Source organism: Mesoplodon bidens (genome assembly GCF_964165515.1).
Source record: "Mesoplodon bidens genome assembly, chromosome: 19".
Lineage (NCBI taxonomy): Eukaryota > Metazoa > Chordata > Mammalia > Artiodactyla > Ziphiidae > Mesoplodon > Mesoplodon bidens.
The window spans coordinates 15,019,257-15,040,730 of NC_138179.1; the positions used below are offsets into that span (position 1 = coordinate 15,019,257).

General features: G+C 58.7%; 1 protein-coding gene across 13 annotated transcripts in view; it reads right to left on the bottom strand.

Moving 5' to 3' along the window:
• MYO18A (myosin XVIIIA) overlaps nt 1-21,474 on the bottom strand; it is a 96,644-nt gene that overhangs the window by 31,753 nt on the left and 43,417 nt on the right. For 6 of the 13 annotated variants that reach the window (XM_081220028.1, XM_081220024.1, XM_081220017.1 and 3 more), the window contains exons 3-22: nt 19,312-19,968; nt 17,362-17,439; nt 16,137-16,172; nt 13,930-14,017; nt 13,629-13,735; nt 13,338-13,514; nt 12,762-12,975; nt 12,349-12,491; nt 11,826-11,926; nt 10,902-10,965; nt 10,544-10,688; nt 8,118-8,294; nt 7,809-7,899; nt 7,352-7,544; nt 6,205-6,291; nt 4,017-4,158; nt 3,696-3,855; nt 3,297-3,483; nt 2,729-2,972; nt 269-378 (exon numbers count right to left, since the gene is read on the bottom strand). In XM_081220028.1, the coding sequence (XP_081076154.1) occupies nt 269-378; nt 2,729-2,972; nt 3,297-3,483; nt 3,696-3,855; nt 4,017-4,158; nt 6,205-6,291; nt 7,352-7,544; nt 7,809-7,899; nt 8,118-8,294; nt 10,544-10,688; nt 10,902-10,965; nt 11,826-11,926; nt 12,349-12,491; nt 12,762-12,975; nt 13,338-13,514; nt 13,629-13,735; nt 13,930-14,017; nt 16,137-16,172; nt 17,362-17,439; nt 19,312-19,968 (3,201 nt within the window). The remainder of the gene's footprint in view (nt 1-268; nt 379-2,728; nt 2,973-3,296; nt 3,484-3,695; nt 3,856-4,016; nt 4,159-6,204; nt 6,292-7,351; nt 7,545-7,808; nt 7,900-8,117; nt 8,295-10,543; nt 10,689-10,901; nt 10,966-11,825; nt 11,927-12,348; nt 12,492-12,761; nt 12,976-13,337; nt 13,515-13,628; nt 13,736-13,929; nt 14,018-16,136; nt 16,173-17,361; nt 17,440-19,311; nt 19,969-21,474) is intronic. The other 7 variants (XM_081220021.1, XM_081220018.1, XM_081220019.1 and 4 more) reach the window with 4 other exon arrangements.

The window sequence follows — 21,474 nt, forward strand, 5'->3', positions numbered from 1 at the left end:
ACAGCAGACACCCTCAGCTCGGGCCTTTAAAGGGGGTGGCTCTTCTGTGATTCCTACAGTCCATCCGTGCCCCGGGCTGCCTTCCCCTCACCGCACCGCCATAGCCTGGCTGCCATGTGTCCCTGGCCTGGCCCTGGTTGGCCAAACAAAACCAGGCACCTGAGCCAGAGCCAGCCTGGCTCTCTCTCTAGGGGAGGAAGGGCAGCTGCCTGGAGGGGTCTGAGCAGAGGGAGGAGGGTCTGGCGGGGCCGTGGGGACCCAGACCTACCCGCTTTTCATCCACCACAATGTAGTTGCGCCCGTGTTTCTTGGTCAGGTGCGGGGCCAGGACGTCGAAGCGGCGGCGGAACTCAGAAAACACCATGTGGTCAGGGTAACCTAGGGAGAGAGCGGCCCGGAGCCAGGCCCGTCAGCCTCGCCTGCTCCCAGAGCCCCCAACAACCACTGATGCCCAGGCAGAGTCATCTGAAAGGGAAAAGACTGCCGGGGGAGGAGAGCCCGCGGTCGAGGTCGCCCCGGGAAAGGAGAGTGGAGAGGAAGGAGGCAGGGGCGACGGACAGGAGGTGGGAGGACAACCAGGCTGCCCCATGCTGGGACTGCAGGGATTAAACAGGGAACAGGTTCTTTTAGAAGGAAGCAACTTCCTTGTCAGTGAGGATGCAAACGGGGGATGGCTGACCACCTGGAAGGAATGCCATGGAGATAAGAGCCTGGATGACCCCTAAGATGCTTTCTAGCCTCCAGGTCTATGACTCCGTGATAACCCAGAGAAGGATGTTTTGAGGACTTAATAAGAAAGAAAAAAAAAAAAGAAAATAGGGCATTAGAGAATAGCAGAGAGGAGAAGTACAAGGGCTTAGGGTTGGAATCCTGTCCTGGCTCTTGCTATCATGTGACCTTGGACCAGTCACTCAACCTGAGTCTCGGTTTCCTCATCTGTAAATGGGGGCCCTACCACTTACCCCGCATGGTAGTCATGGTGCTTAAATGGGAAAATGTGTAGAAAGCACAGCTTGGCTCACTTGGTGGGTGTTCAGAAAGGGCTCCCTTCCTGCCCCCTTCCTGACCTTGGGCCCTAGGCCCAAGGTGACCAAAAAGGCTTGTAGATTCCCTTTCCCTAAAGAGTGTTACCTCTAACAGAGATTCCCTATTGTGGGGGCTCGAGGCTGGGGCAAGGTCAGGATTGTGGCCAGCGAGAGGTTACCCTGAGGCACCCCGACGACACCAGAGCCCACGGCAGTGGATCAAGAGACCCACTCCTATGGAATCACAGAATTTCAAACCAAAAAGAGGTCTTAGACCGGATATAACTCAGCCTCCAGACGTGGAAACTGAGGCCTGAGACGGGGAGTGACTGGCTTGCTCAGGGTCACAAAGGCTGCGGCTGCAGGCAGAGCTGGACTCCAAACCCAGGCTCCTGACAGCCCGTCGAGGGCTCGCTCCACCTCGGTGGCCTAGCTGGCTCTGGGAAGCCCTCCAACTGCGAGATGGGGCTGATGCATGTGCCTGATGATTGAAACAGGAGGCGGGGGCCACTGAGGGGCTAAGACAAAGTGAGCTATTGATCGTATCTGAATTGCAATTAAATGGATGGGCCGGGATAGCAGGTCCGGACGCCTGGCATCTTAATTAATCATCAGCGCCATTGATGGTGGCTGGGGGCTGGGGGAGGAGAGAGGGTCTGCTGCGGCTGGCCTCATCGATCTGCTTGTCTGAGTAAAGCACATTGATTTTGGTTCAGAGCGGTAACAATCTGGTTTTGAAATAATAAACAGCAACTGCTTATCAAGACGTGGGGACAGATCGATGATTTATTCAGAGCAGGGCTGGGAGCCCATTTCCTGGCTTTGGCTGCTAAGGAAAAGTGACGGTGCCCCTGTGGAATGCCTCAAGGGGACCTGGCTGCGGGTCGGTGGGAGCCTGCATGCTCTTCTAGCTAAGGGAGAAAAGGGCGGAAACCTGGCAATTCATAACTTTTCAGGCCAACGAAACCCTACTCAGAAACTGGTCTGTTTAGGTCAAATCCTGCCCTGCCACTCACGCGCTGTGTGACCTTCGGCAAGCCACTTAACCTCTCTGAGCCTCAGTCACCTCATCTGGGGATGATACTAGTACCTACATCTCGTGAAGTTGTTGGGAGGATTAAAGGAGTTACAGTGTGGGACGAGTTTAGAATAGTGTCTGGTATACCGTAAATGCTCTAAGGACGTTAACTACTGTTATTATCGTCCTGTCTGGCCCCTCGTCCAGGTGGGTCCATAAAAAGGGTCTGTCTGACCTTTCTTGGGAATTTTAAGTTCTTCAGAAAGATTTAGCACTTCATTTCTCATTGCAGGGCTGGCCCACTCTTAGAGGCAGTTGCTCCGCGAGGACACTGAGTCTGCTGCTGTGGGCAGAGGTGACCCGTCCAAACCAGGGAAGGTGGAAGGAGGGAGCTGTGGGAACAGGGCATGTGGGCTGGGGAGGGGAGGGGATGAGGAGGGCTGGAATGTGGAAGGGAGAGGATGGCCAGCAGGCTGGCAAGAAAAAGAGAAAGGAAAACACTGGGCTGGAGAGATGCAAGGAGAGACCCCCAGAGGAGGGAGCAGCAGAGACGAGAGATCTAGGGCCAGTCGGAGATGGGGGGGAGCAGCACCCCTCTAGCCCCACAGGCCCTGTTAGGGAGGTGGGGAGGGGCAGGGGCAGCTCTAGGAAGGAGGGGTAGGAGTTGAGAGGGAAGGGGCCCCACCTTGGCGGTACATGCGCACAGCATCAAGCAGGCGGGAGCCTCGAAGCTGGGCGCGGAGCAGGGGCGCGTCCAGCTGCAGGAGCCCGGCCTCGCAGTGGTCTCCCGGGGGCAGGTCCAGCTCACTGCTGCAGCTGACTCTGCGGGAGTGGGCGGAACGGGGCTCCCCCGCCCAGCCCTCTGCCACAGGCAGGAAGCAATGCACGAAATGCAGCTTTGACTTCTTGATGGTGTCAATGAGGGCGTCCTGCCAAGGGGGAAGGGACAGCCTTCAGTGGGCTCTGACAGCCCGAGCCAAGAGACCAGGGACTGGCGCCAGCATCTCCACTCTGTGCAGGATGGCAGGTGTCCCACCGCTGTCTGGGCAGGACGTGCTAAGCCTGGACAACCCTGCCCGTACTAGGCCCGGGGTGGGCAACGCACAGCGGGTAGCACTGTAAGAGGACCCCACCAGCAGCAATCAAGGTGAGTGGGATGCTGAGTGAGCACTGGTGACCTGAGTGTGCCCAGAAGGCCCCGGCCACCTGCCAGCGGTCAGGAAGTGCCCCAGGGCCTGCACTGGCACACTCACCACCTGCAGCTTAATCTGGATGCACAGGGACTTCTTCTTGACAGCCGCCATCCCTGTGGTGAAGGTTTTCCGCATGCTGGTGGCCCGGCGCAGCGCCAACTGTGAGCCGCCCTCCAGGCCCGCAATGGAGCCTGAGAGCACCGTGGCGCTGCCCGCCCGGCCCAGAAACAGGTTGCTGATGATTTTTCTGCCAGAGGAGGGGAGGTAAAGGAGGGAAAGAAGTAACATTCAGGCAGCAGTAGAGGCCGTTCCTTTTCCCAGCTCCTAGGTCACCATGGCCAGGGGCCTGGGTTATCTGGGCTGGGGCTGCACGTCCCACACCTGACAGAGACACTACAGAGAAACCCTCACACAGCAAGAAGAGAAAACCAGGGCGGGTGGACGGAGTGGTGTTCTTACTTCTGGGAGTCCTGCAGGAGCCGGGGGGCGTTCTGGGTGGCCGGGTTCTGCTTGGTGTAGCTCAGCCAGCCAGCCATGTTGTACTCCACCCAGTTGGTGCCATGGCTGTGGCCCAGGAGAAAATGGTGCGGTTTGCTGCTGCGCAGGAGGGGGCTTTGGCCTGAGGGCGGAGCAAGCAAGGTTCAGGTCATCAGGGCACAGGTCCCCCAGAAGCCCATGGACTCAGTGAGCCCCCCAGGCAGTGCCAACTGGACCCATATATACATAAATGGGTTCTCAGGAGAGGAAGCAGAGGCGCTGCCCTCCAGGGGTGCCACCTACCTTTTCGGTCACCTTCCTGGGGGCCATAGTAGGAGAAAAGGCGCTCCAGGAGGGCGTCCTCAGTGGCCCCTGGCACCAGCACCTCCTCTTCCAACAACCATAGCAGGCCCTTCGCCTCATCCGTGCGGGCCAGCGAGCGGACCTATGCAGAAGGAAAGAAATCCGGCAGTGCCACATGGAGCTGGGTGAAGGGGGCTAGAACCTGTGGTCCCGACCTCACACCATAAACACGTTACACAGATACACACGCTACAGCTCCTGCCCCTCATGGCTGACATTCTGTGGAGCAGGTGGCCAGCAAGGAGAAAGAGGGGCCAGAAAGAGATCAGAGAGAGAAGCCCACGGCACCATATGATTCGTAGGACCTGTGTCCTAAGTCCCCAAAGACTGAAGGGTTCTTATTGACGCAAGCTCACATCCAGAGCCTCTCCTCCATCCTCAACCCCTTGGAGATCAGGGGGGCTTGGGTGAGCCCCCTGTTGCCCTCACTCTCTGGGCATCACCTCCCACGCAGGTTAAAGGAGATAAGGTCTTTAAGGCCCTGAGCACAGGGCATGGCCCAAAGGAAGCTGTCAATAAGAGATAGCTGCGATTAACCCTGGTTCCCCGCCCCGAGAGGGGAGGACCCAGAGAGGGCTCGGAGCACTGCAGGTGGCGTCACTACAGGGTCATAAACTCAAGTGCCAAAAGCCTAAGACAGTTGACTTAATGGCTGTGGCAGCCAAAATGGGCAGAGCTGGGGTGACCGGAGAGCAGGTGTCCCCATCCAAAGGGGACAGCCGCCACCCAGCAGCAGCCGACTGCTGTCCTGGAAGAACGTTGGCCTAGTGTTGGTAAATCCTGCAGTTTTTCAAGAGAAGGTGAAAATACTGTATTCTGATGTCTAATTCCCCATGCAAGCCAAACAACTAGGTGTGAAGGCGCCTTTTCTATGGAATTCCCAGGTCTTCCTTGGGCAAGAAGGACTCTGGCCTGGCCTCTAGGGACTGGGGACAAGAGAAGTGCCCTTTTCCCTCTTTGACCCAAGCTGCCCAAGGGAGTCTGTGTGCTGCCCAGGAGGACACAGAAGGTGGCCAAGGACCGACGGGCAACTAAGGCCTCCGAGCAGCTGGAGCTGTATGGCAGGAATGAGCAAGAAGCCACTGGCTGGTGAGTGGCAGGCTGGGCACCGAGGGGCCCCCGTGCCTGGAGGTGCAGCTGCCCGATGCCGAGGCCCATCAGAAAGGGGAGAGCAAAGGAGGGAAGGGATGGCCAAGCCCCATCCAAACACACTATCTGACCCACTGCTGCTCCTAAGCCAGCCGTTCAACTTTCCCACACCTCCTGGGAATGGCAAAGGCTCTCGAGGGAGGCCTTGGCAGGGGCCTAGGTGTCAGGAAGAAAAGCCAGCTTCCCTGGGGAGATGTGGGACTTGGGCACTTTAAGCACTTGTCCCAGGGGGACACTCACTCTCCCGGGGCCCCACCCCCTGGGCCAGGGCCTTCCCGCAGGGAGGAGGGAGAGAGAGGTGGGACTCAAAGCAGAGGAGGGAGATCAGCAACCTGGCAAAAATGCCAATTCTCCAATAAAGCGCCTTATGCAACTTCCCTAATTGAAGACAATTGCCAAATGCCAAGTGCTCATCAGGCAGCCAGTCCCCCAGGCAGCAAGGTGCCCAAGACGCTTGCCCAAAGGGTGACAAAGCCCATCCCCAGATTGAGGGGTGAGGACTCACACCCACACAGCCCCTCAGTGGGCATTTTATATCTGGGTACTGTTTCTGTGTTTGGGTGAATGCCACCTCCTCACCCTGCTCTGCTAGGCTGCACCGGTCCTCTCCTTGGGGACAATGGGAGGGGATGACTATGTCCTCTGGGTCCACAGGCCCCCTCCACTGAGGAAGTGGTAACAGGGCTCCTGGCAGACACACTTGAGGCACGGCTGGCACAGGGCCTGAGCTCAGACACCCATGGGTGGTGCTCCCCACTGCACCAGGGCAGAAGGAAGTGCCACCTTCCTGGCCAGACTGGCTGACAGCCAAGGGAAAGGGCACACAGCTCAAAAGCGCTTGGTGTCTGGGCCTGACTGCTGGGCCCCCCAACCCATAGTGTCCCCACCCAGCAGCAGCTCATATGGGGAGGGCTCTACCAAGGGAGAGGAATGGGAAGGGCAAGAAAAGGCCAGCCCAGGCCCTCCCTGGAATTCCTACCAGGGACTGATGGGAGGCCTGGTCCACGGCGGCCACAGAGTCATCTGTGGCTGGCTCCAAGTCGTCAAATGCCAGCTCGATGTTCTCCTAGGAAGGTGGGGAGGTAGTGAGCACAGGGCCGTGTGTGGGGTGCAGCCCTATGAGCAGGCCAGGTGGGGACGCTGGGGTCAGCAAGTCCAATGTCCCATCCGAGCAGGAGCTCCCCTCCAACAGCCCGACTGACAGATGCTCACCACCTCTCAAGGCACAGCGTTGTGTCTTTTGTGTGTGTGTGTGTGGTTCGCGGGCCTCTCACTGTTGTGGCCTCTCCCATTGCGGAGCGCAGGCTCCGGATGCGCAGGCTCAGCGGCCATGGCTCACGGGCCCAGCCGCTCCGCGGCATCTGGGATCTTCCCGGACTGAGGCATGAACCCGTGTCCCCTGCATCGGCAGGCGGACTCTCAACCACTGCGCCACCAGGGAAGCCCCGCGTTGTGTCTTTGGACAGCTAACCTTCTCCTAACCTCTTTCACAGCGAGCTAAAGTCACGTACACACTCCTGTTACTCCCACCTGCTGATTAGGCTACGTGGAGTAAGACCACTCTCGATTTCACACACTCATCCTTGAAATACTTGAAGACAACTGTCATTTTCCTCCTGAATCTTCTCTCACCCAAGATAAATATTCTTCCCAGCTCGTTCAACTCACCTCCACATGAGGTAGGATTTCCAGATCCATCCAGGACACCCTTGTATGGGGGCAGGGGGGCTAAATAATCAGTCACCATCCCAACAGCTCAGGAGACAGGGAAGGCCAGGCCCGACACACGTGGAGGCAGGAACTGCACGGTGGCAGTTCACAGGGCCTAGGCAGGTGCCTTGAAGGTGGGCAAAGAGGGGCTCCCAGGGACCCTGAATGCACCTTCGGCTTCTTGGAGAGCAAACTCTCCATAAGGAAAGCATGTAGCCTGGGCAGGAAAAGCGTCCTGCTCCAGAGACCACCGGGGGACATAAATGTCAGAGGGTAAAGGGCTGGGAAGGGAGCAGCCAGCAGGGAAGGGGGTACCTGGCTGCATCTACAGATGCCTCCCCCCCACCACTGAGGGTGCCAAGGCCAGAAGGTGAGCCTCGGGGGTGTCAGGCGGCAGGGGCAAGGTCAAGTGGTACCTCCTTGTATCTTTCCAACTCCTGCACAAAGGTGCGCTCATGGAAGAGCCTCTGCAGCCGGTCCTGGGCGTAGTTGTGGCACAGCTCCTCAAAGGAGGCCCCGCGGGCCGACCCACCCTGCTCAGGGTTCTGGAAGCCGGGAGTGTCCACAATCATCATAGAGCAGAGTGAGTGCTGGCTGGACTTGAGAGCCCTTCACAGGGAGAGCCTGGGTCAGAGCTGCCCAGGGCAGTGCCCCCGGTGCCCAGGTAGCTCACCCCGTCCGCATCCCCATCCATATCCCCGTGCAGGTGCCCAGGACCCGTGGGGAGGAGTGGCCTCTCCTGCCTGCAGGGACAGTGAGCCCCCTGCTGGTGGAGGATGGCTCTGCCTCAGCAATCGCACAAGCACAAAGGCATCAACCCCACCTTTGTCAAGGCAGCAAGATGAGAGCTCCTAGGCCCTGCCTGGCACTCACCTGTTCACCAGGGAGATGAGAAGCGTGAAGAGCTCGCTGTAGAGGCCGGACGCCATGCCCTCCAAGCACTCCAGTGCACTCAGTTTGGGGCCTGTGGGCAGGAGGGTCAGTTCTATCTCCAGGTCCCTGGGACTCCCCACCTGGGTGTGCTCCCTACCCACCCAGGCCAAGGCAGCATGGGGCCCTGGGGCTGGGCCTCTCCCCCTAATGGGAGCATCTATCCACCCCAGGAGTTTGCCCACCCCAGAGATGGCAACGAGCCCAGGAAGAGGCCTCCGATCACATCCAGCAGCCAAGGGGCTCGGGTACCTGTGCCATCCCCCAGGCTGCTCTCCTCGGGGCCCTGGCGGAAGGAGGTGGAGCGCTGCAGGGTGCCGCCCTGGTGCTGGTGCTTGAAGATGGCCGAGGAGAGCTCTTCCAGGCTGCAGCCCAGCAGGTACGCAGCCTTCTGGGCCCACTCGTGGCGGGCAAACTGCCTGCGCCCAGCTATGGGGTAGAAAAAAGGACCTGACATGGCGGGTCTTCCTCCTTAGACTGTTTGCTGACCACTGTGCCCTTCAGCTCCCTTGCGCCCATAGCACTAGGGAGCAGGCATCTTCCAGAGGGAAAAAAACGAGCCCTGATGACACCAGCAGGGCTTCAGGCAAAACAGGGAGAGCCAGCAGCTGCCTGTGCTTCCTGTGTCCCTTGGGGTTGGAGAGAACGAGCAGGTCCTAAAAGAGGAGGTAACGCCACACTGCGGCCACCAGAGGGCTCCCAATCGGCTGCAAAAACCCCTTTAGAGGGCTTGGCTCCAGGCGCCAACGTGGGGAAGGACAGAGCATGAGCCAGCCCACCTAGGATGAACACAAGAACTGCCTGTGCCTTGGGGGGAGTATCAGGAGAGCACTGGTGTCTCCCCCTTCCTTGGACGCATTAGGACCCTCCCGAATGCATCCGCCAGGGGAGACCGCAAACATCCACTGTGGCCCAACAGTGGAGAGGCGAGCAAAAACTGCAGGGGAGAGGGAACAGCCCACGCCGGCAGACGCGCCTCAGCCAACACGTGTCTAATCGCGGCAATTAGGGAAAGCTAACAAGAAACAAGGTTTTACCTTCGGCAGCTTCTGTAAGGCAAAGGACCAGCATGCAGCATGCAAAGAAAAACAGCATGTTAGCAAACAGTCATCAGCTGAGCCTGCCAGGCCCCGTGGAAGGGCCCGTGGGGGTGGGGCTTTGGGAAGATGAGCAGGAGAGAAAACACAACCCCATTCAGACTCAGAAACACAAACACACACACACACGCACGCACACATTCACAGCCTCAAAGGATTACGTTTATGGATGTGATCACACTGACACACAAGGAAAGAGACCTGCAAAGACTTTCTATCACACATACATGGGCACACACCCTCCCCCCCAACCCAGAAAATACTGGAAGCTCTGAGGAGGTAACAGACACTGCTCAACAAGGTCCACGCACTGACGCCCCCAGAGCTCTCCACCTGCAGTCAGCGCTGAGTAGGGTTACAGGAAACCTGCACTGTTACCTCCTTGGAGTGAAAGAACTTCCTCAAGACACAGCCACACAGCCACCCACCTGCCCACCTACAAGTGTGGAGACAACTTCCTTAACTCAGAGCCTGCTTCCTCTTTGGCAGGGATGTAACCTGCTGGGATCACAAGGAACCTAACACCCAGACGCATGTTCCTCCATGCACCCACCCACCCTCCCACCCACCAGCAGTTCCTCACTCCTGCTGACAGCCTGGGGCCCTTCATATCCCAGAGGAAGATGAAGCCGATGCCCAAGGTGCTGTTCAGAAGCAGCATCCCTTTCCCTAAACTGGAGGAGAAAGGGGTGAAGAGGAGCTCAGAGCACCTGACCATCAATGTAATCTCAGAGGAAGGCAAAGGAGCTCTTCCAAGCCAGACCAAGCTCCAGCCCTTCACAAGACCCCAAGCACTGATGCTGAAGCTGCAGCCCATTCAATACCACGGTGCCTGCTGCCCCCTAGTGGCCTCTACCCTGACATGCAAGAGAAAGAGGCACCTACTACCAAACCAGTGGAGAGAAGGGAAGATTGAGGGAAAACTGGCCTTGGGAAGCCCCAGGAAGCAACACACCCTTCCCCACGTAAGCCCCATGGAGGGCATCCTGAGAGATTCCAGGATCTGAACACAAAACAGGTAGAAACAGCTATTCCTGGGACTCTGAGAAGCCCCACTGCCAGTAAGCACCCTCTCCACCCTCAACCCTGGGGCTTCTCCCAGGCCAGTGTCCTCTGCTATGATAGAACAAGCCCAGCCCCCAGAGAGAGCCCAGGGCAAGCACCAAGAGGGGGCAAGGTGGCCCCTACACCCCAGGACGGGGTCAAGGTCAGTTACCCGCTTGCTCCTCGGGGGCCTCTGTCAGAAAAGGAACAAGAAGGAGAGTTATTCCAGGGGGACTGCTCTGAGCTAGTGCCCTTCTCTTTCCCCTCAGCCTCCAAACCCCCAAGCCCCCTGCTCTTCACAGCGCTCCCGGTCACTGCCACCTCAGTCCGGGCCTCTGGCCATCCTTGGCAGAGACGCTTCTCCAGGGGTTTGGAGACTTCTGCTCTGATGAAGGGGACGGGGAAGAGGCACAAGCCAAAGAGGGGTGTCTGATAACAGGTGAGTCTGTGCTGGGCCAGGACAAACTGGGAGTGGACTGGGCCCCCACAAGCTCTCCCAGGTGACCCGCTAGGCTGTTGGGATCCACTGCCCGTTACCTTTGGTGGCGCCTGCAGCCCCCAGGTGGTAGATGGCAGCCAGGATGAGCCAGCAGGCTTTCTGCTCGTCGGGGGAGATGCCCAGCACCTTCATGGCCGTCTGGAGCTTGCTGAACTGCTGAGCCGCCTTCTGCTTCTCCTCAGGCTGCAGCGACAGATGGGCACACTGGCACCAGATCTCAGAGGGGCTGTCCCTCTGGTATCTCCCATGTTGCTGGACCATCAGGGCGGCCAAGCTAGAGTAGAGCCGCCCAGCCTGGGCTGGGCTCCTGCTATTCCCATGAGGCACTCCAGGCCATTCCAAGCTTCTCCGGCCCCAAGGCCCAGGGCTGCCAACCCGTCCCCATAGGCCCCTCACCTTGGCCAGTGGTACAATCCCAAACACATTGTTCTCTGCCAAGTGGTTCAAGTGGAGCTCTGTCCTAGGGGTACAAACGAGGTATCAGCACAGCGCTTGGTCCCCATGCCAAGTCCATCTCCCTGCCAGGCTGGAGACAGAGACTCCGCTTCCAGACTCAGTCCTGTCTGCCCATCATGCCCTCCTGTCAGGCCAGCTGCTATGGCCTTTCCTAATTGGCCTGGACACCAGGCCAGAGCACTGGCCTCCCTAGGACAGGTCACAGAAGGCCCTGGTGAGAGTGTCCAGACAGACTCCCGGAAGGGAGCAGGGAAACCGCCTGAAGGGTGAGTCCAGCCAGGACTGAGACCGTGCCCTCAGTGACAAGGAGAGCTCAAGACAATAGTGCCTGGGCTGCTTGCTCAGCCTTATCATTTATCCTCTTCTCAGTGGACACAGACAGCAAGCCCGAAGGTCTAAAGGGAAGAGCCTGGCGGAGGAGCCAACGTGGATGCAGGAAGGCCAGCATGGAGGGCACTGGAAAAGGCTTGGTTTTTTGGCCCCTGTGTGGACTCAAACACCTGCTTAGCCCGATACTAGCTGTGTAACTGCGGGCAAGCCTCTGACCACCTGCATCTCGGTGTGCTTTCCTCTCCAGATCTGGCTTCCCAGGAGCACAGATCCTAGCTAGGCCCTGGGAACGCTGAAGGGTCAATGGTGCCCCTCACATATAGCCAGGTCCCCCATGTCTGGGGCCAGAGAGCTCCCGCTGGGCAGGGCCTATGGCTCATTCATCTCGCCATCCCCAGGGCCTAGCTCAGAGCCTAACACATGGCAGGCACGAAATAAACAACCGGCACGGGATGCAATCAAGTGGCAAAGCCCAGGAGCTGTCAGTGGGTGGGAGCCCAGAGCACCCTCCTCGTTCTCTCTGTCCCATCTCACCTGAGGGTGCCATCCCCACAGGCCAGCAGGTAGTAGAAGATATTGAATGTGGCCTCACCGGCTGGGCGTCGTGCCACACGCAGCTTCTCCAGAAGCATCGTCTGTGGCACAGCATAGAGGGTATGTAGGCAAGGAGGCAGTGCCAGGTCAAGCTTCTCCCACCCACACCAGAAAGAACCAGGCCCATGGGAGCGAGTGGCTGCATCTGATTCTCCAGGTGCTCACCTCATGGTCAAACCTGGGGCAGACACCAGAGCCAGGGAAGAACACAGGCCCTGCCACCCCGCCCAGCCTCCAGGCACAGTCTTCTTGGGGAGCTGGACACTTTGTGGTGAGATACTTCATTAGCATGGAAGCGAATCAGCCTCAGCTGGGCCTTACTTTACTGACAGGCCAGCCCTGCCAGGCCCAGGGTCCATCTCGTTAGGGAAGAATCCCAGGAAAATGAGGTACAGGAGGGAGTCTGATTTCTAGGGCGTGAAATCAGGCAACCAATCTCTTACTACCCTGAGTGTCCCCTCACCTGAATGGAGGCTGAGGCCACCTGGCCAGCTTGGTCAAAGTCCAGGGAGAGGATCTGGGAGAAGCGGGTGGCGTTGCCGTTCATGATGGTGGGGCTGTTCCCAAAGGCTTCCAGGAGGGTGTACAGAGCCTGCCACTTGTCCACTGCAGAAGACAGGCCCAGGGCCCATCAGGAAAGCCACGGACAGCTTGCCCCCAGCCACAGGCTCCAGAGGCCCAGGGAGAATGGGAGGCCCAGCCCATGGCTGCTCCTCCAGCACCCGAAGGCTCAGTGACTTAGACCAGGCTGCTGAGGATTGAGGGGTTTTGTGGACACGGAGAGGCCAGGGAGAAGAAGAGTTGGCACCTCGGCGGGGCCTCCACCCCCACACCCCTCTCCAGCCCATTCTGTTTCCCCGGTTGCCCCTGCCTCACCAGAAAACACCTTATTCCCACTGGTGCCTGCGATGGTGGCCAAATATTGCACCAGATGCTGACAGCTGGTGGTCTTGCCACTGCCACTACTGCCCAGGAGGATGATGGACTGGTCCTGACGGCTCATCAGCATCGCCCTGTATGCGGTCTGGGCCACGGCATAGATGTGGGGGGCCATGTCCTCCCGCCGACACCCCTTGAACATGTGCATCACCTTGGGCGCAAGAGGGATGGAAGGAAGGGATGGGCGCTCTTAGCCAGCTCCACACGGACAGCCCTCACCCCCAAGGCCCACATCTTTCTGGGCTTTTCACTCCAGGGGAGCCAGAAGGTTCTGAGGCTAAGGTCATGCATGGAAATGCAGATACCAGCCAAGTCCTGGCCTCTGTGAGAGGTGGCGGGGGGGCGGCTTCTGTCCCCACCCCTTGAAATGACTCCTCTTCCCAAGGCCACTGTGAGAGTGGACGGGAGCCCCGTGGGATGCCAAGGGGAAGGGGTACAGTCGGGGAAAGTGGGCAGGGGGTAGGGGATGGGGGGGGGTCTGTGGGGCCACATGGTAGCTGAGGGGGGCTGCACCTTCTCCGAGTACACAGCGGGGGCCCCCCGGGGGCTGAGGACCAGCAGGCTGGGGCCGGCGTACGTGTGCAGCAGGCCGGCGCCATAGCGCTGGCGCAGCGTGTGCAGGACGCTGGACTCATTGAGGTACACCAGCGAGGCCAGATCCTCCAGACGGTCGCAGGAGGGAGCATTAGCCTGTGTGACAGGACAGGCGGGTGGGCACTGAGGAACAGATCCAGTCTGCTCTGCCAGCGGACGGCCTGCCCAGCCTAGCCCACCTCCTGTGCCCTCCACCAGCCTCCTGCAAACCTTCTCCACGTCATCCTCGTCCACATCCAGGATGGCTCCATCATGGTCTAGCTTCACGCGTACCTTCCCCTCGGGCAAGCTGAGCTCCTCGGATTTGAGCTGAGTGGCTACAGAGCAGGGACAGACAGACAGACATGGGCCCGGGAAGCCGTGGCAGCCCTCTTTGGGCCCTTCATGGTCCTGCCTTCTCCCCACTGTATCACCCGCCTCTCCTTGCTCAGGCCTCTCCAGACCCAGAGGCCCACCCACCACCCAGCCCTGAAACCAGAGAGGCCCAGGCCCTGGGTCTCCCCAGACTCACCCAGTGAGAAGCCATCCTTATGGACCAGCCACACCCTCTCTGTCTCATACCAGGCCTCCTCAGCTGCGATCTGCTCTTCTGTCTTCACCTATCAGAGGGAGGGGAAGAATAGTCAGACCCTGTTCTGGAAAGCAGACAAGGACAGCAGGAGAGAGGAGACATGTGAGGGGAAGGGCTTCCAGACGAGCCACTGGGCGAGGGGGACAGGTGGGTGGCAGACACAGAACGGGAGACATCAGAGATATCAAAGGAAGAAGGTGGGGAAGCCAGGAGCTGGTGGCGGGTGGCCCTGAGGAGCCCTGAGGACAAGGACACAGAGCTAGGGACCCTGACAGCCCTGAGGGTCTGGAAAGACAGGGACACATGGAGTATGTGCCTAGGAGAGAGCAGATCCCAGGAGAGCAAATCACCAGCCACCCTCTTGCTCCCTCCCTGCAAAGACTGTAAGATCAGTATCCCGAGCCTCCAGCCCTCACCCTGGGCCACAGCTGCTGTGACCTTACAGGCCTGGCTTCTCCATTCATCCACCTAACGGGCCCTCCTTCACCAAGCTGGGAAAGGGCATTTCCTCAAGATCTGAGAATGTCTTCCCAGGACTTCAGTGTAAAATGATGGGTGAGTCCTAGCCTTGACCCTGGTCTTCCCTCCAGAGGATGCTCCCCTGGGCAGGGGCAGTGCCCAGATGCACATGCTAGCCTCCCTGCTCCCCCTCCGTGCCTCCTCAGAAGGAGCACAGACCCATGGGGACGTGCTAAGGCCATACAGGGGCATGAGGCAGCATGGCCAGGGACGAGAGGCAGGGGCAGGGGTAGCCATGCTCTGTCAAATACAGGAAGAGACTTGCGTGCCACAGGGATGGGCACGGGAATGGGTATAAAGGGGCTGGGAGCCCCCGGAAGCCCAGGTGGTCACCGACCAGGAAGAAGCATTCACGGGCAATGTCAGGGTGTAGGGCTGCCAAACTTGGCACCCCTAAGAGACCTGAGCTGGTCAGCAATGGTGCCTGGGGGAGCTGGGCAAACAGGAGCGGGGCCTGGCCCCCATGGCCCATCAGGCTCCTTTTGTCATGTGGGCAATGGGGCAGCAGGGGCATCCAGTGTCCTTTGGTGGGTGGATGGTCACCCCCAACATGAGCAGCCCCCAAGCTAGCTCTATCCCCCAACTCTCTGGGGATCCCCAGCTGCGAGGTACAGTTAGTCTCCTAGGGTCCCCCACCCTCAGGAAACCGACCTGGGGCCAAGGTGTAGACACTGCTCTGTGACACTGACCCCCTGGGTGAGGGATTGGAAAGGACAAGAAACAATAATAACAAATACGTTATTTGTTACATTTCCTGGAGCTGAAAGAAAAAAGATCTGGGTTCTACTCCCAGGTTGGACTCTGGCTTCAGATAACTCCCTCTCCCTCGCTGACAGCCCTTCTGGGCTATAGAGTCAGAAGGCTGATTTACACAGCAGTCTCCAGACTTTGCATATCATGGGCCAGTGAAATTACCCCTCAAATAGGAGGATCACTATGGGGCTGTCAACCTTTTAAGTGAAGACATCCAAAAAAGGCTGGTTCTTTATATTTGAAAAAATTAACTTTATAAAACAAAATTACTTCTTTTTTTTTTTTTCAAATCATGAGACAGGTGAAACCTTTGTCTTGAATGGGCATGTTGTATGGGTCCAGGGTTTGGAGACTGATGAATAAGGTGACATCAAAGGACCATGGCCTCCAGCTAGTTCCTTTAGAGCTAACCTGAAGACAGGTTCCCATATTGGCCAGCAGGGGGAGAGAGAGGATGCGCATCTTCAGGCTTCAGAGAGGGGAGGGGGTGGGGGTAGGGTTGGTAGGGGTTCAGCCTCTCCAGCTTTCTCTACCCAGAGAGAGCAGAATTGAAACACCTAGAAACCAAAACTCTGGCCAGGCCCTTGGGCTTCTGTGGCTAAGAACCATGCGCCACAGAGGCCAAACTGAGTGGCGACCCTCAGTCTAGACACTCCTCCAGGGCCTGACACAGAGCTGCCCCATGTCCAGCTCCTGGCACTGCCTCCCCCAGGGGTCCCCCCCAGATACCACGTGAGGTGGGAGCCAGAAGGGGAAAGGGGCCTTACACTCCAGCACAAGGCCCGGGCACAGACGCCAGCCGAGGTACAGGCCGGGGGTGGCGGGTGGTCACCAGAGGAAGCGGAGGGCTCCTGAGGGGGGCAGGAGTACCCTACCTGGCTGTGGGCAGGAGAGGCGGCCTCAGGGTCCAGCTACCAGCAGCAAGCAAAGAAGAGAGAGAGAGGAAGAGGGGTGAAGACAAGCAGACCGTTGGCATGTCCCCTTCAGCAAGCACCCCGGGCCAAGTGGAGGGGAGAGGGGCGTAGCACCAGGAGGTGGACGGTAGGAGGGCTGGCCCAGCAGGTACATTGTACCTAGTCAAGGAGAGGCCAGGCCAGGAAGGAGAGGTCCTGCTTGGTGAAGAAACACTTGGTACCATCAGACTCCTCAGAGGAGATGCTCTGATAAGTCACTCCCTGCGGCAGGAGCGAGCCTCTCTGCCTCAGGCTACAGGCCCTCCTGGGCTGGCCATCCAGTCCATTCTGAATTACCCTCCTCTTCTGTGTTGCCAGGCCAGACCACCTCACCACACCCAGGGCCTGGGACCCCTGGGAGCCTCTGGCCTTATCTCCAGGGCATTTCCCAGCCCAGCTCCCCTGTAGCCACCAGCTGCCCCTGGCCTCCAGACACACACCCAAGGGTGCCACTCCCCAGGCCAAGGGTGGCCCTTCAGAGCTGTCACCCCTGCCTAGCTCATCAAACAGGACCACCAGCAGCCCCAAGTCTAGGACTCCTTCCTCAGACTCCCACTGCACCCCTGCACCACTCCCACCCCATGGCAAGCAGAGGTAGCACCCATCCAGGTCCACCTGCCAACTGCCCAAGAACCAGGGGACTGTGGACAGACCCGGTAGCCAGCCTCGACCTCCCCATCTTTGTCTGGTTACTTAAAGGCCTTTCTGGAGAGCAAGAGGAGTCAGCCAGGCCTTGGACCTTGCCTGTTAGAAATGGGCAAGGAGCTAACAGGCCCCACCTGGGTCTGGAGAGCCAGGGCATCAAGAAAGGGGGGTGTCTTCTCCCTGCCTCGCACCCACCAGGCCCTGGCACCAAGATATGCCCTCTGGGGCGAGAGACTGGGGCCAGAGAAGGGGCTGGATCTCCAGCCAGAGGGGTCCCTCCCACAGGTTCCCTGGAGGAACAGGCCTCACTGTGCTCAGACCCTCCACAGTGCCCTTCTCTCATTTCTTCCAATGGGAAGCCCATGTGAGGGCCCCCAGGCCTCCAGGGAGCCACACTTCCATTGTCACGTGGGCCTACACACACAGACACACACAGTCTGGCCAGCAGCCCCAGCCAAGAGGAGACCAGGGACTGGGAACCACACTTGAGAGGCGGCATTACAGGAGCTGTGAAGATCCTCTCAAGCCGCTGGTGGGCCTCCTCCACGGGGGTCAGCTGGACCTCGGGGGCAGCTCCTGCCTAAAGGTCAAACCACTATTAGTCCCGGCCTGGGGAATTGGGGGCACAGCACACCAAGCTTCTAGCTCAGGAAGCCACTGGGACCCCCGTGGGTTAGTGGAATAGGGTCAGGGAGGCAAGCCAGGCACCAATTTGAGTTTTTAAGCTCTCAGATGAGAATAAAAACAGGTGCCTGTGGGTTCTAGGGTTAATTCTTCCCACCACTTTAACCATTCCAGCACCAGGACAGCCCGTTCTCACATGCATCCTCTGGCCCCTGCCCTGGGCCCAGGCGACAGGTGGCTGAACTCCAGGTTGGGGCCCATCTCAGCCCCAACTCCGAGTGAGAGGTGGAGGGACAGGGAGCCAGAGGGAAGGCAGCCGGCCCAGGAAACGGGCGCATGATGCTCTCTGGCTCCTTGGAGGTTCTTCTTAGGGGCCAGTGGTTCGCCTCACACCAAAACGCCCCTGCCAACTCCTGTGTGCCAGGAGGTCACTCCCCTGATGCAGAGTGGGCCAGGAGGGGCGAGGGAAGCTGCCGCCTGCTCTTTTCTGAGTTCTGCAAAGCCCGGGAAAAATGGGACGGGGAGCAAGGCAAGTCTGAGACCTTAGGAATCCTAGCAGGCAGCAGGCAGAGAGGAGGGCCTCTAGGGCCTGGGAGACAGGACAGGTCTTCCACCGACTGTCCCCTTTCAGCCAGAAGGAGCACGCAGGAGCACAGAGAGGCAGTCGTGAAACTTGACGCGTCGCTCCACTCACCCACCCACCCAACTCCTGAGGCCCCAGAAGGGTCCACAAAATGGGAAAGCTTGAAGAGAAATGCCCCCCAACCCAAGGACCAGCCAAGCAGGCATCACCTTCCAAGGGAAAGGGCTGGACAGATCGTCCTTGGCCCTCCCCTGTGCCTCTCAGCCTCCTGTCCCACCCAGAGGGCACTTTGTGGACAGATAGGACGGCAGATACAAAGGGGACGCACTGTGCTCCTTTGCCACCCAGGCCCAGAGCTCCTCAAGAGTCCTGCTGCCAGAGGGACAGCTGGCCAGGCCTGAAGAAGTAGTGACGGCGACGATGGTATCAATAAGCCCTGTTACCAGCATCACTATGGATGCTACCAGTTACGGAGCACCCACCACACCAGGGATTAGGCTCAGAGCATTCATTCCCTGTATCCTTTCTAATCTTCATAGCAACCCTACAAAGTAGGTATTATCCCTTATTTGCAATTCTAAAATCCAAAAAGCTCTCCAAAACAAAAGATTTTTCGTAACTGTTTTGGTGGCAAAACCTGACTGTTTAATCCGCCCCTCCCCCCCCCGCAGCATGAACATTCATAATTCCCTGTGGAAATATTAATGTTTGGTCACAAGTTGCTGCTCATTATGTACAGTGCATGAAAGTCTCAAATACAAAAATTACTAATTTCCAAAATACTTCTGGCCCAGGGGCTTCAGAGGAGGGATGGTAGACCTATGTGATCCCCACTCGACAGATGAAGGCTCAGAGATGCTGAGGTCCCACAGGAGTGAGTGGCTGGGGATGGGATGTGGGCACAGGCCACCTGACCCCAGAAATTCTATCTTTCTACCCTCTCACTGATCTGCTAAGACTCTGATCCTCGACTTGGGATCTGGGGCCTCATGCTGATACCATGTAGCTGGGGGCCAGGGCCCAACTCCCTCGCAAGTGTGGAAGAGCAGCAGCATGCAGTTAACAGGTCCCCTGGGTTCTGGCATTCGGTGAAGGAAAGCCATGCAGCCCCTGCCATCGGCACGTGGCCCGGGCCCAGCTTCGCCGTCATGCGGGGCTTGTGGAAGAGCCTTGGGAAAGCTGGCTGCCAGTCCTCAGGTGAGGCTGGTGAGGGAGGGTTAAGAGGTTAGTGACACACTCAGGTACCTCCTGCTGCACGTCAGGGGCTGGTGACTTGTTCTGTCGCAATCCAGTGAGGTTCGACTTGAGGTTCGGGTCGGCGGAGCCTGGGTCCGCCAGCTCTTCCGGCTGGGCTGGGGAGCCTAGCTTCTCTGAGGCGTCCACCGTCTCTGGGGAGACTGGTTTCCCCGAGGAGCCTGGCTCCTGGCTGGAGGGCTTCTCTCCCTTCCCGGGAGACTGCCTGCCACGCGGCCTGTGGTCCTTGCCCCTGCCCCGAGACATCAGGCTCCGCAGGCCCGCGGAGAGCTCATCCTTGGCGGCCTCCTTCTCTGCTTCGGACTTAGGCCGAGCAGGGGGAGCGGGAGGGGCTGCCTTTTCTCCCTTCCTGCCTCGAGCTGGGTGCTCAGGAGATTTGACCCCTCTGCCCGCAGGCTCCTTGGCGCTCCCAGGTTCCTCACCAGGCAGCACCTTGCTCACCACCTTCCTCACTGCATTCGCCACCCTCTTCCGGGACAGGCCCTGGGCCTCCTCGCCGGGGCCTTCCACTGAGGCAGTCCTCGGGCTGTTCATGGCGAGTGTGGATGCAGGGCTCTTGGCTCTCTGGGGAGCCTCTGAGGGTACAGGGCTGGTGGAAGGCTGAGGACTCTTAGATGGGCCACTGCTGCCCTTTGAGCTGCCCTCTAGCTACAGTCACACAAATACAGGGAGACATTAGCATCAGCCCGTGTCCCTGCCCGCCCCACATAGAGGAAGTAAGAGGTGTGACCTCACATCTAGTCGTGGAACAGACCTTCCATTCATCCAACAAACAACACAAGCTCCAAGAGGCCGCCCCAGGAAGCCCCCTTTCCACCTTCCAGATAGAACAACTGCATCGAAGAGTTTGGCTTCTCTCTCCCGTAAAGCACAGCAGGTCACCTGCCGTCTATCTCCAGGCTTAGCAAGGAGCGGTGAGAGACCAGCACAGGGTGCCCAGAGGCCCAGAGTTACTGGCTTATGTCAGGACAGCAACTAAGCCTGGATCCCAGGAGGCCCGCTCCCTCACAGCCCAAACACAGCAGAGACGGAGCATGGCGAGGTCAGACACCAATTCCTACCATCAATCCTGGGCCTAACTCTGGGGCTTCCTGCCTTTGTGGTCCCTGGTCCTTCTATCACCCAGCTTCCTCTGTAGTCAGACCCAGAGCCTGCCCATCCCAGTGAAAACCGTAGTTAGGAAGTAATACTTGGCCCGCAGACATGCCAAGCCTCCTCCCTCCCCACTCCTCTGGGTTGAGGCCACTGTCTACCCCTCACCCACACTCTCCAGAGCTGCAGAAACCCAGTGCTGGCCCAGGAAGCTTCCACCTCAGCCTGCTTTCTGCCAGTCTCCCTGCAGTTTTCCTTGTGCAAACCTCTCAAGGGCTGGAGGCCTCCTAGCTCCCAGAGTGTGCACGTGGAATGGCAGGAGTAAGAGGTGGCAGCTGCAGCACTCAAAGGGTTAAGCACTCAGGCGACCACAGCTCCACTCTGTCTAGGCTCAGCCAGCCTCTGGGCACCCAGGAGTCCACTGAAGATGCTGGCACACTCTGCCTGGTGAGGACTGTCTGCGGTCCCGAGGGACCACCACTGGGCAGGCTCGGGCTGGCTAATGGCAGGGCAGTTTCCTGCAAAGCCAAGCCACATTGCCTGGGAGAGCCAGGTCAACCTAGGGGCTCCTTGCCGGTCAGGCAGTGCCCTGCCACTAATGAGCTGTGCCTGAGTCCTCGTTCCCCAAACAGTGACCTTGGTTCTAGGGTGTACCTGGCTGCCATCTCTGTTGAAATGCAGGAGGGTGCTCACAGAGTGCACAGACCTCTGGCTGCCGTGTGGACAGAGACCCACGTCCTGAGCAGAGCTGAGCCAAACGACCTCAGCCCAGGCCTCAGGTACAGGGTGGTCCTGCTGCAGGGGTGGGAAAGGGAAGCCTTGAAGGGGCCTCTTCCTCAACCTCTTGGGCCAAGAGTGTTCAGCGGCATGTCAGGGCCCTGCAGAGCTGCCGTGGCCCCAGCTGCTGGGCCTCACTGCCTGACCCCCACTTCTGGCTTTCCTCCCATGCCTTCTAACTGAAGCTCATGATGACAATGACTATGATGACAGTAACTGCTAACACTTAAACGGAGCTTATTATGTGCCAGGCAGTCTTCTAAGCACTTTACACATAATTCCGCC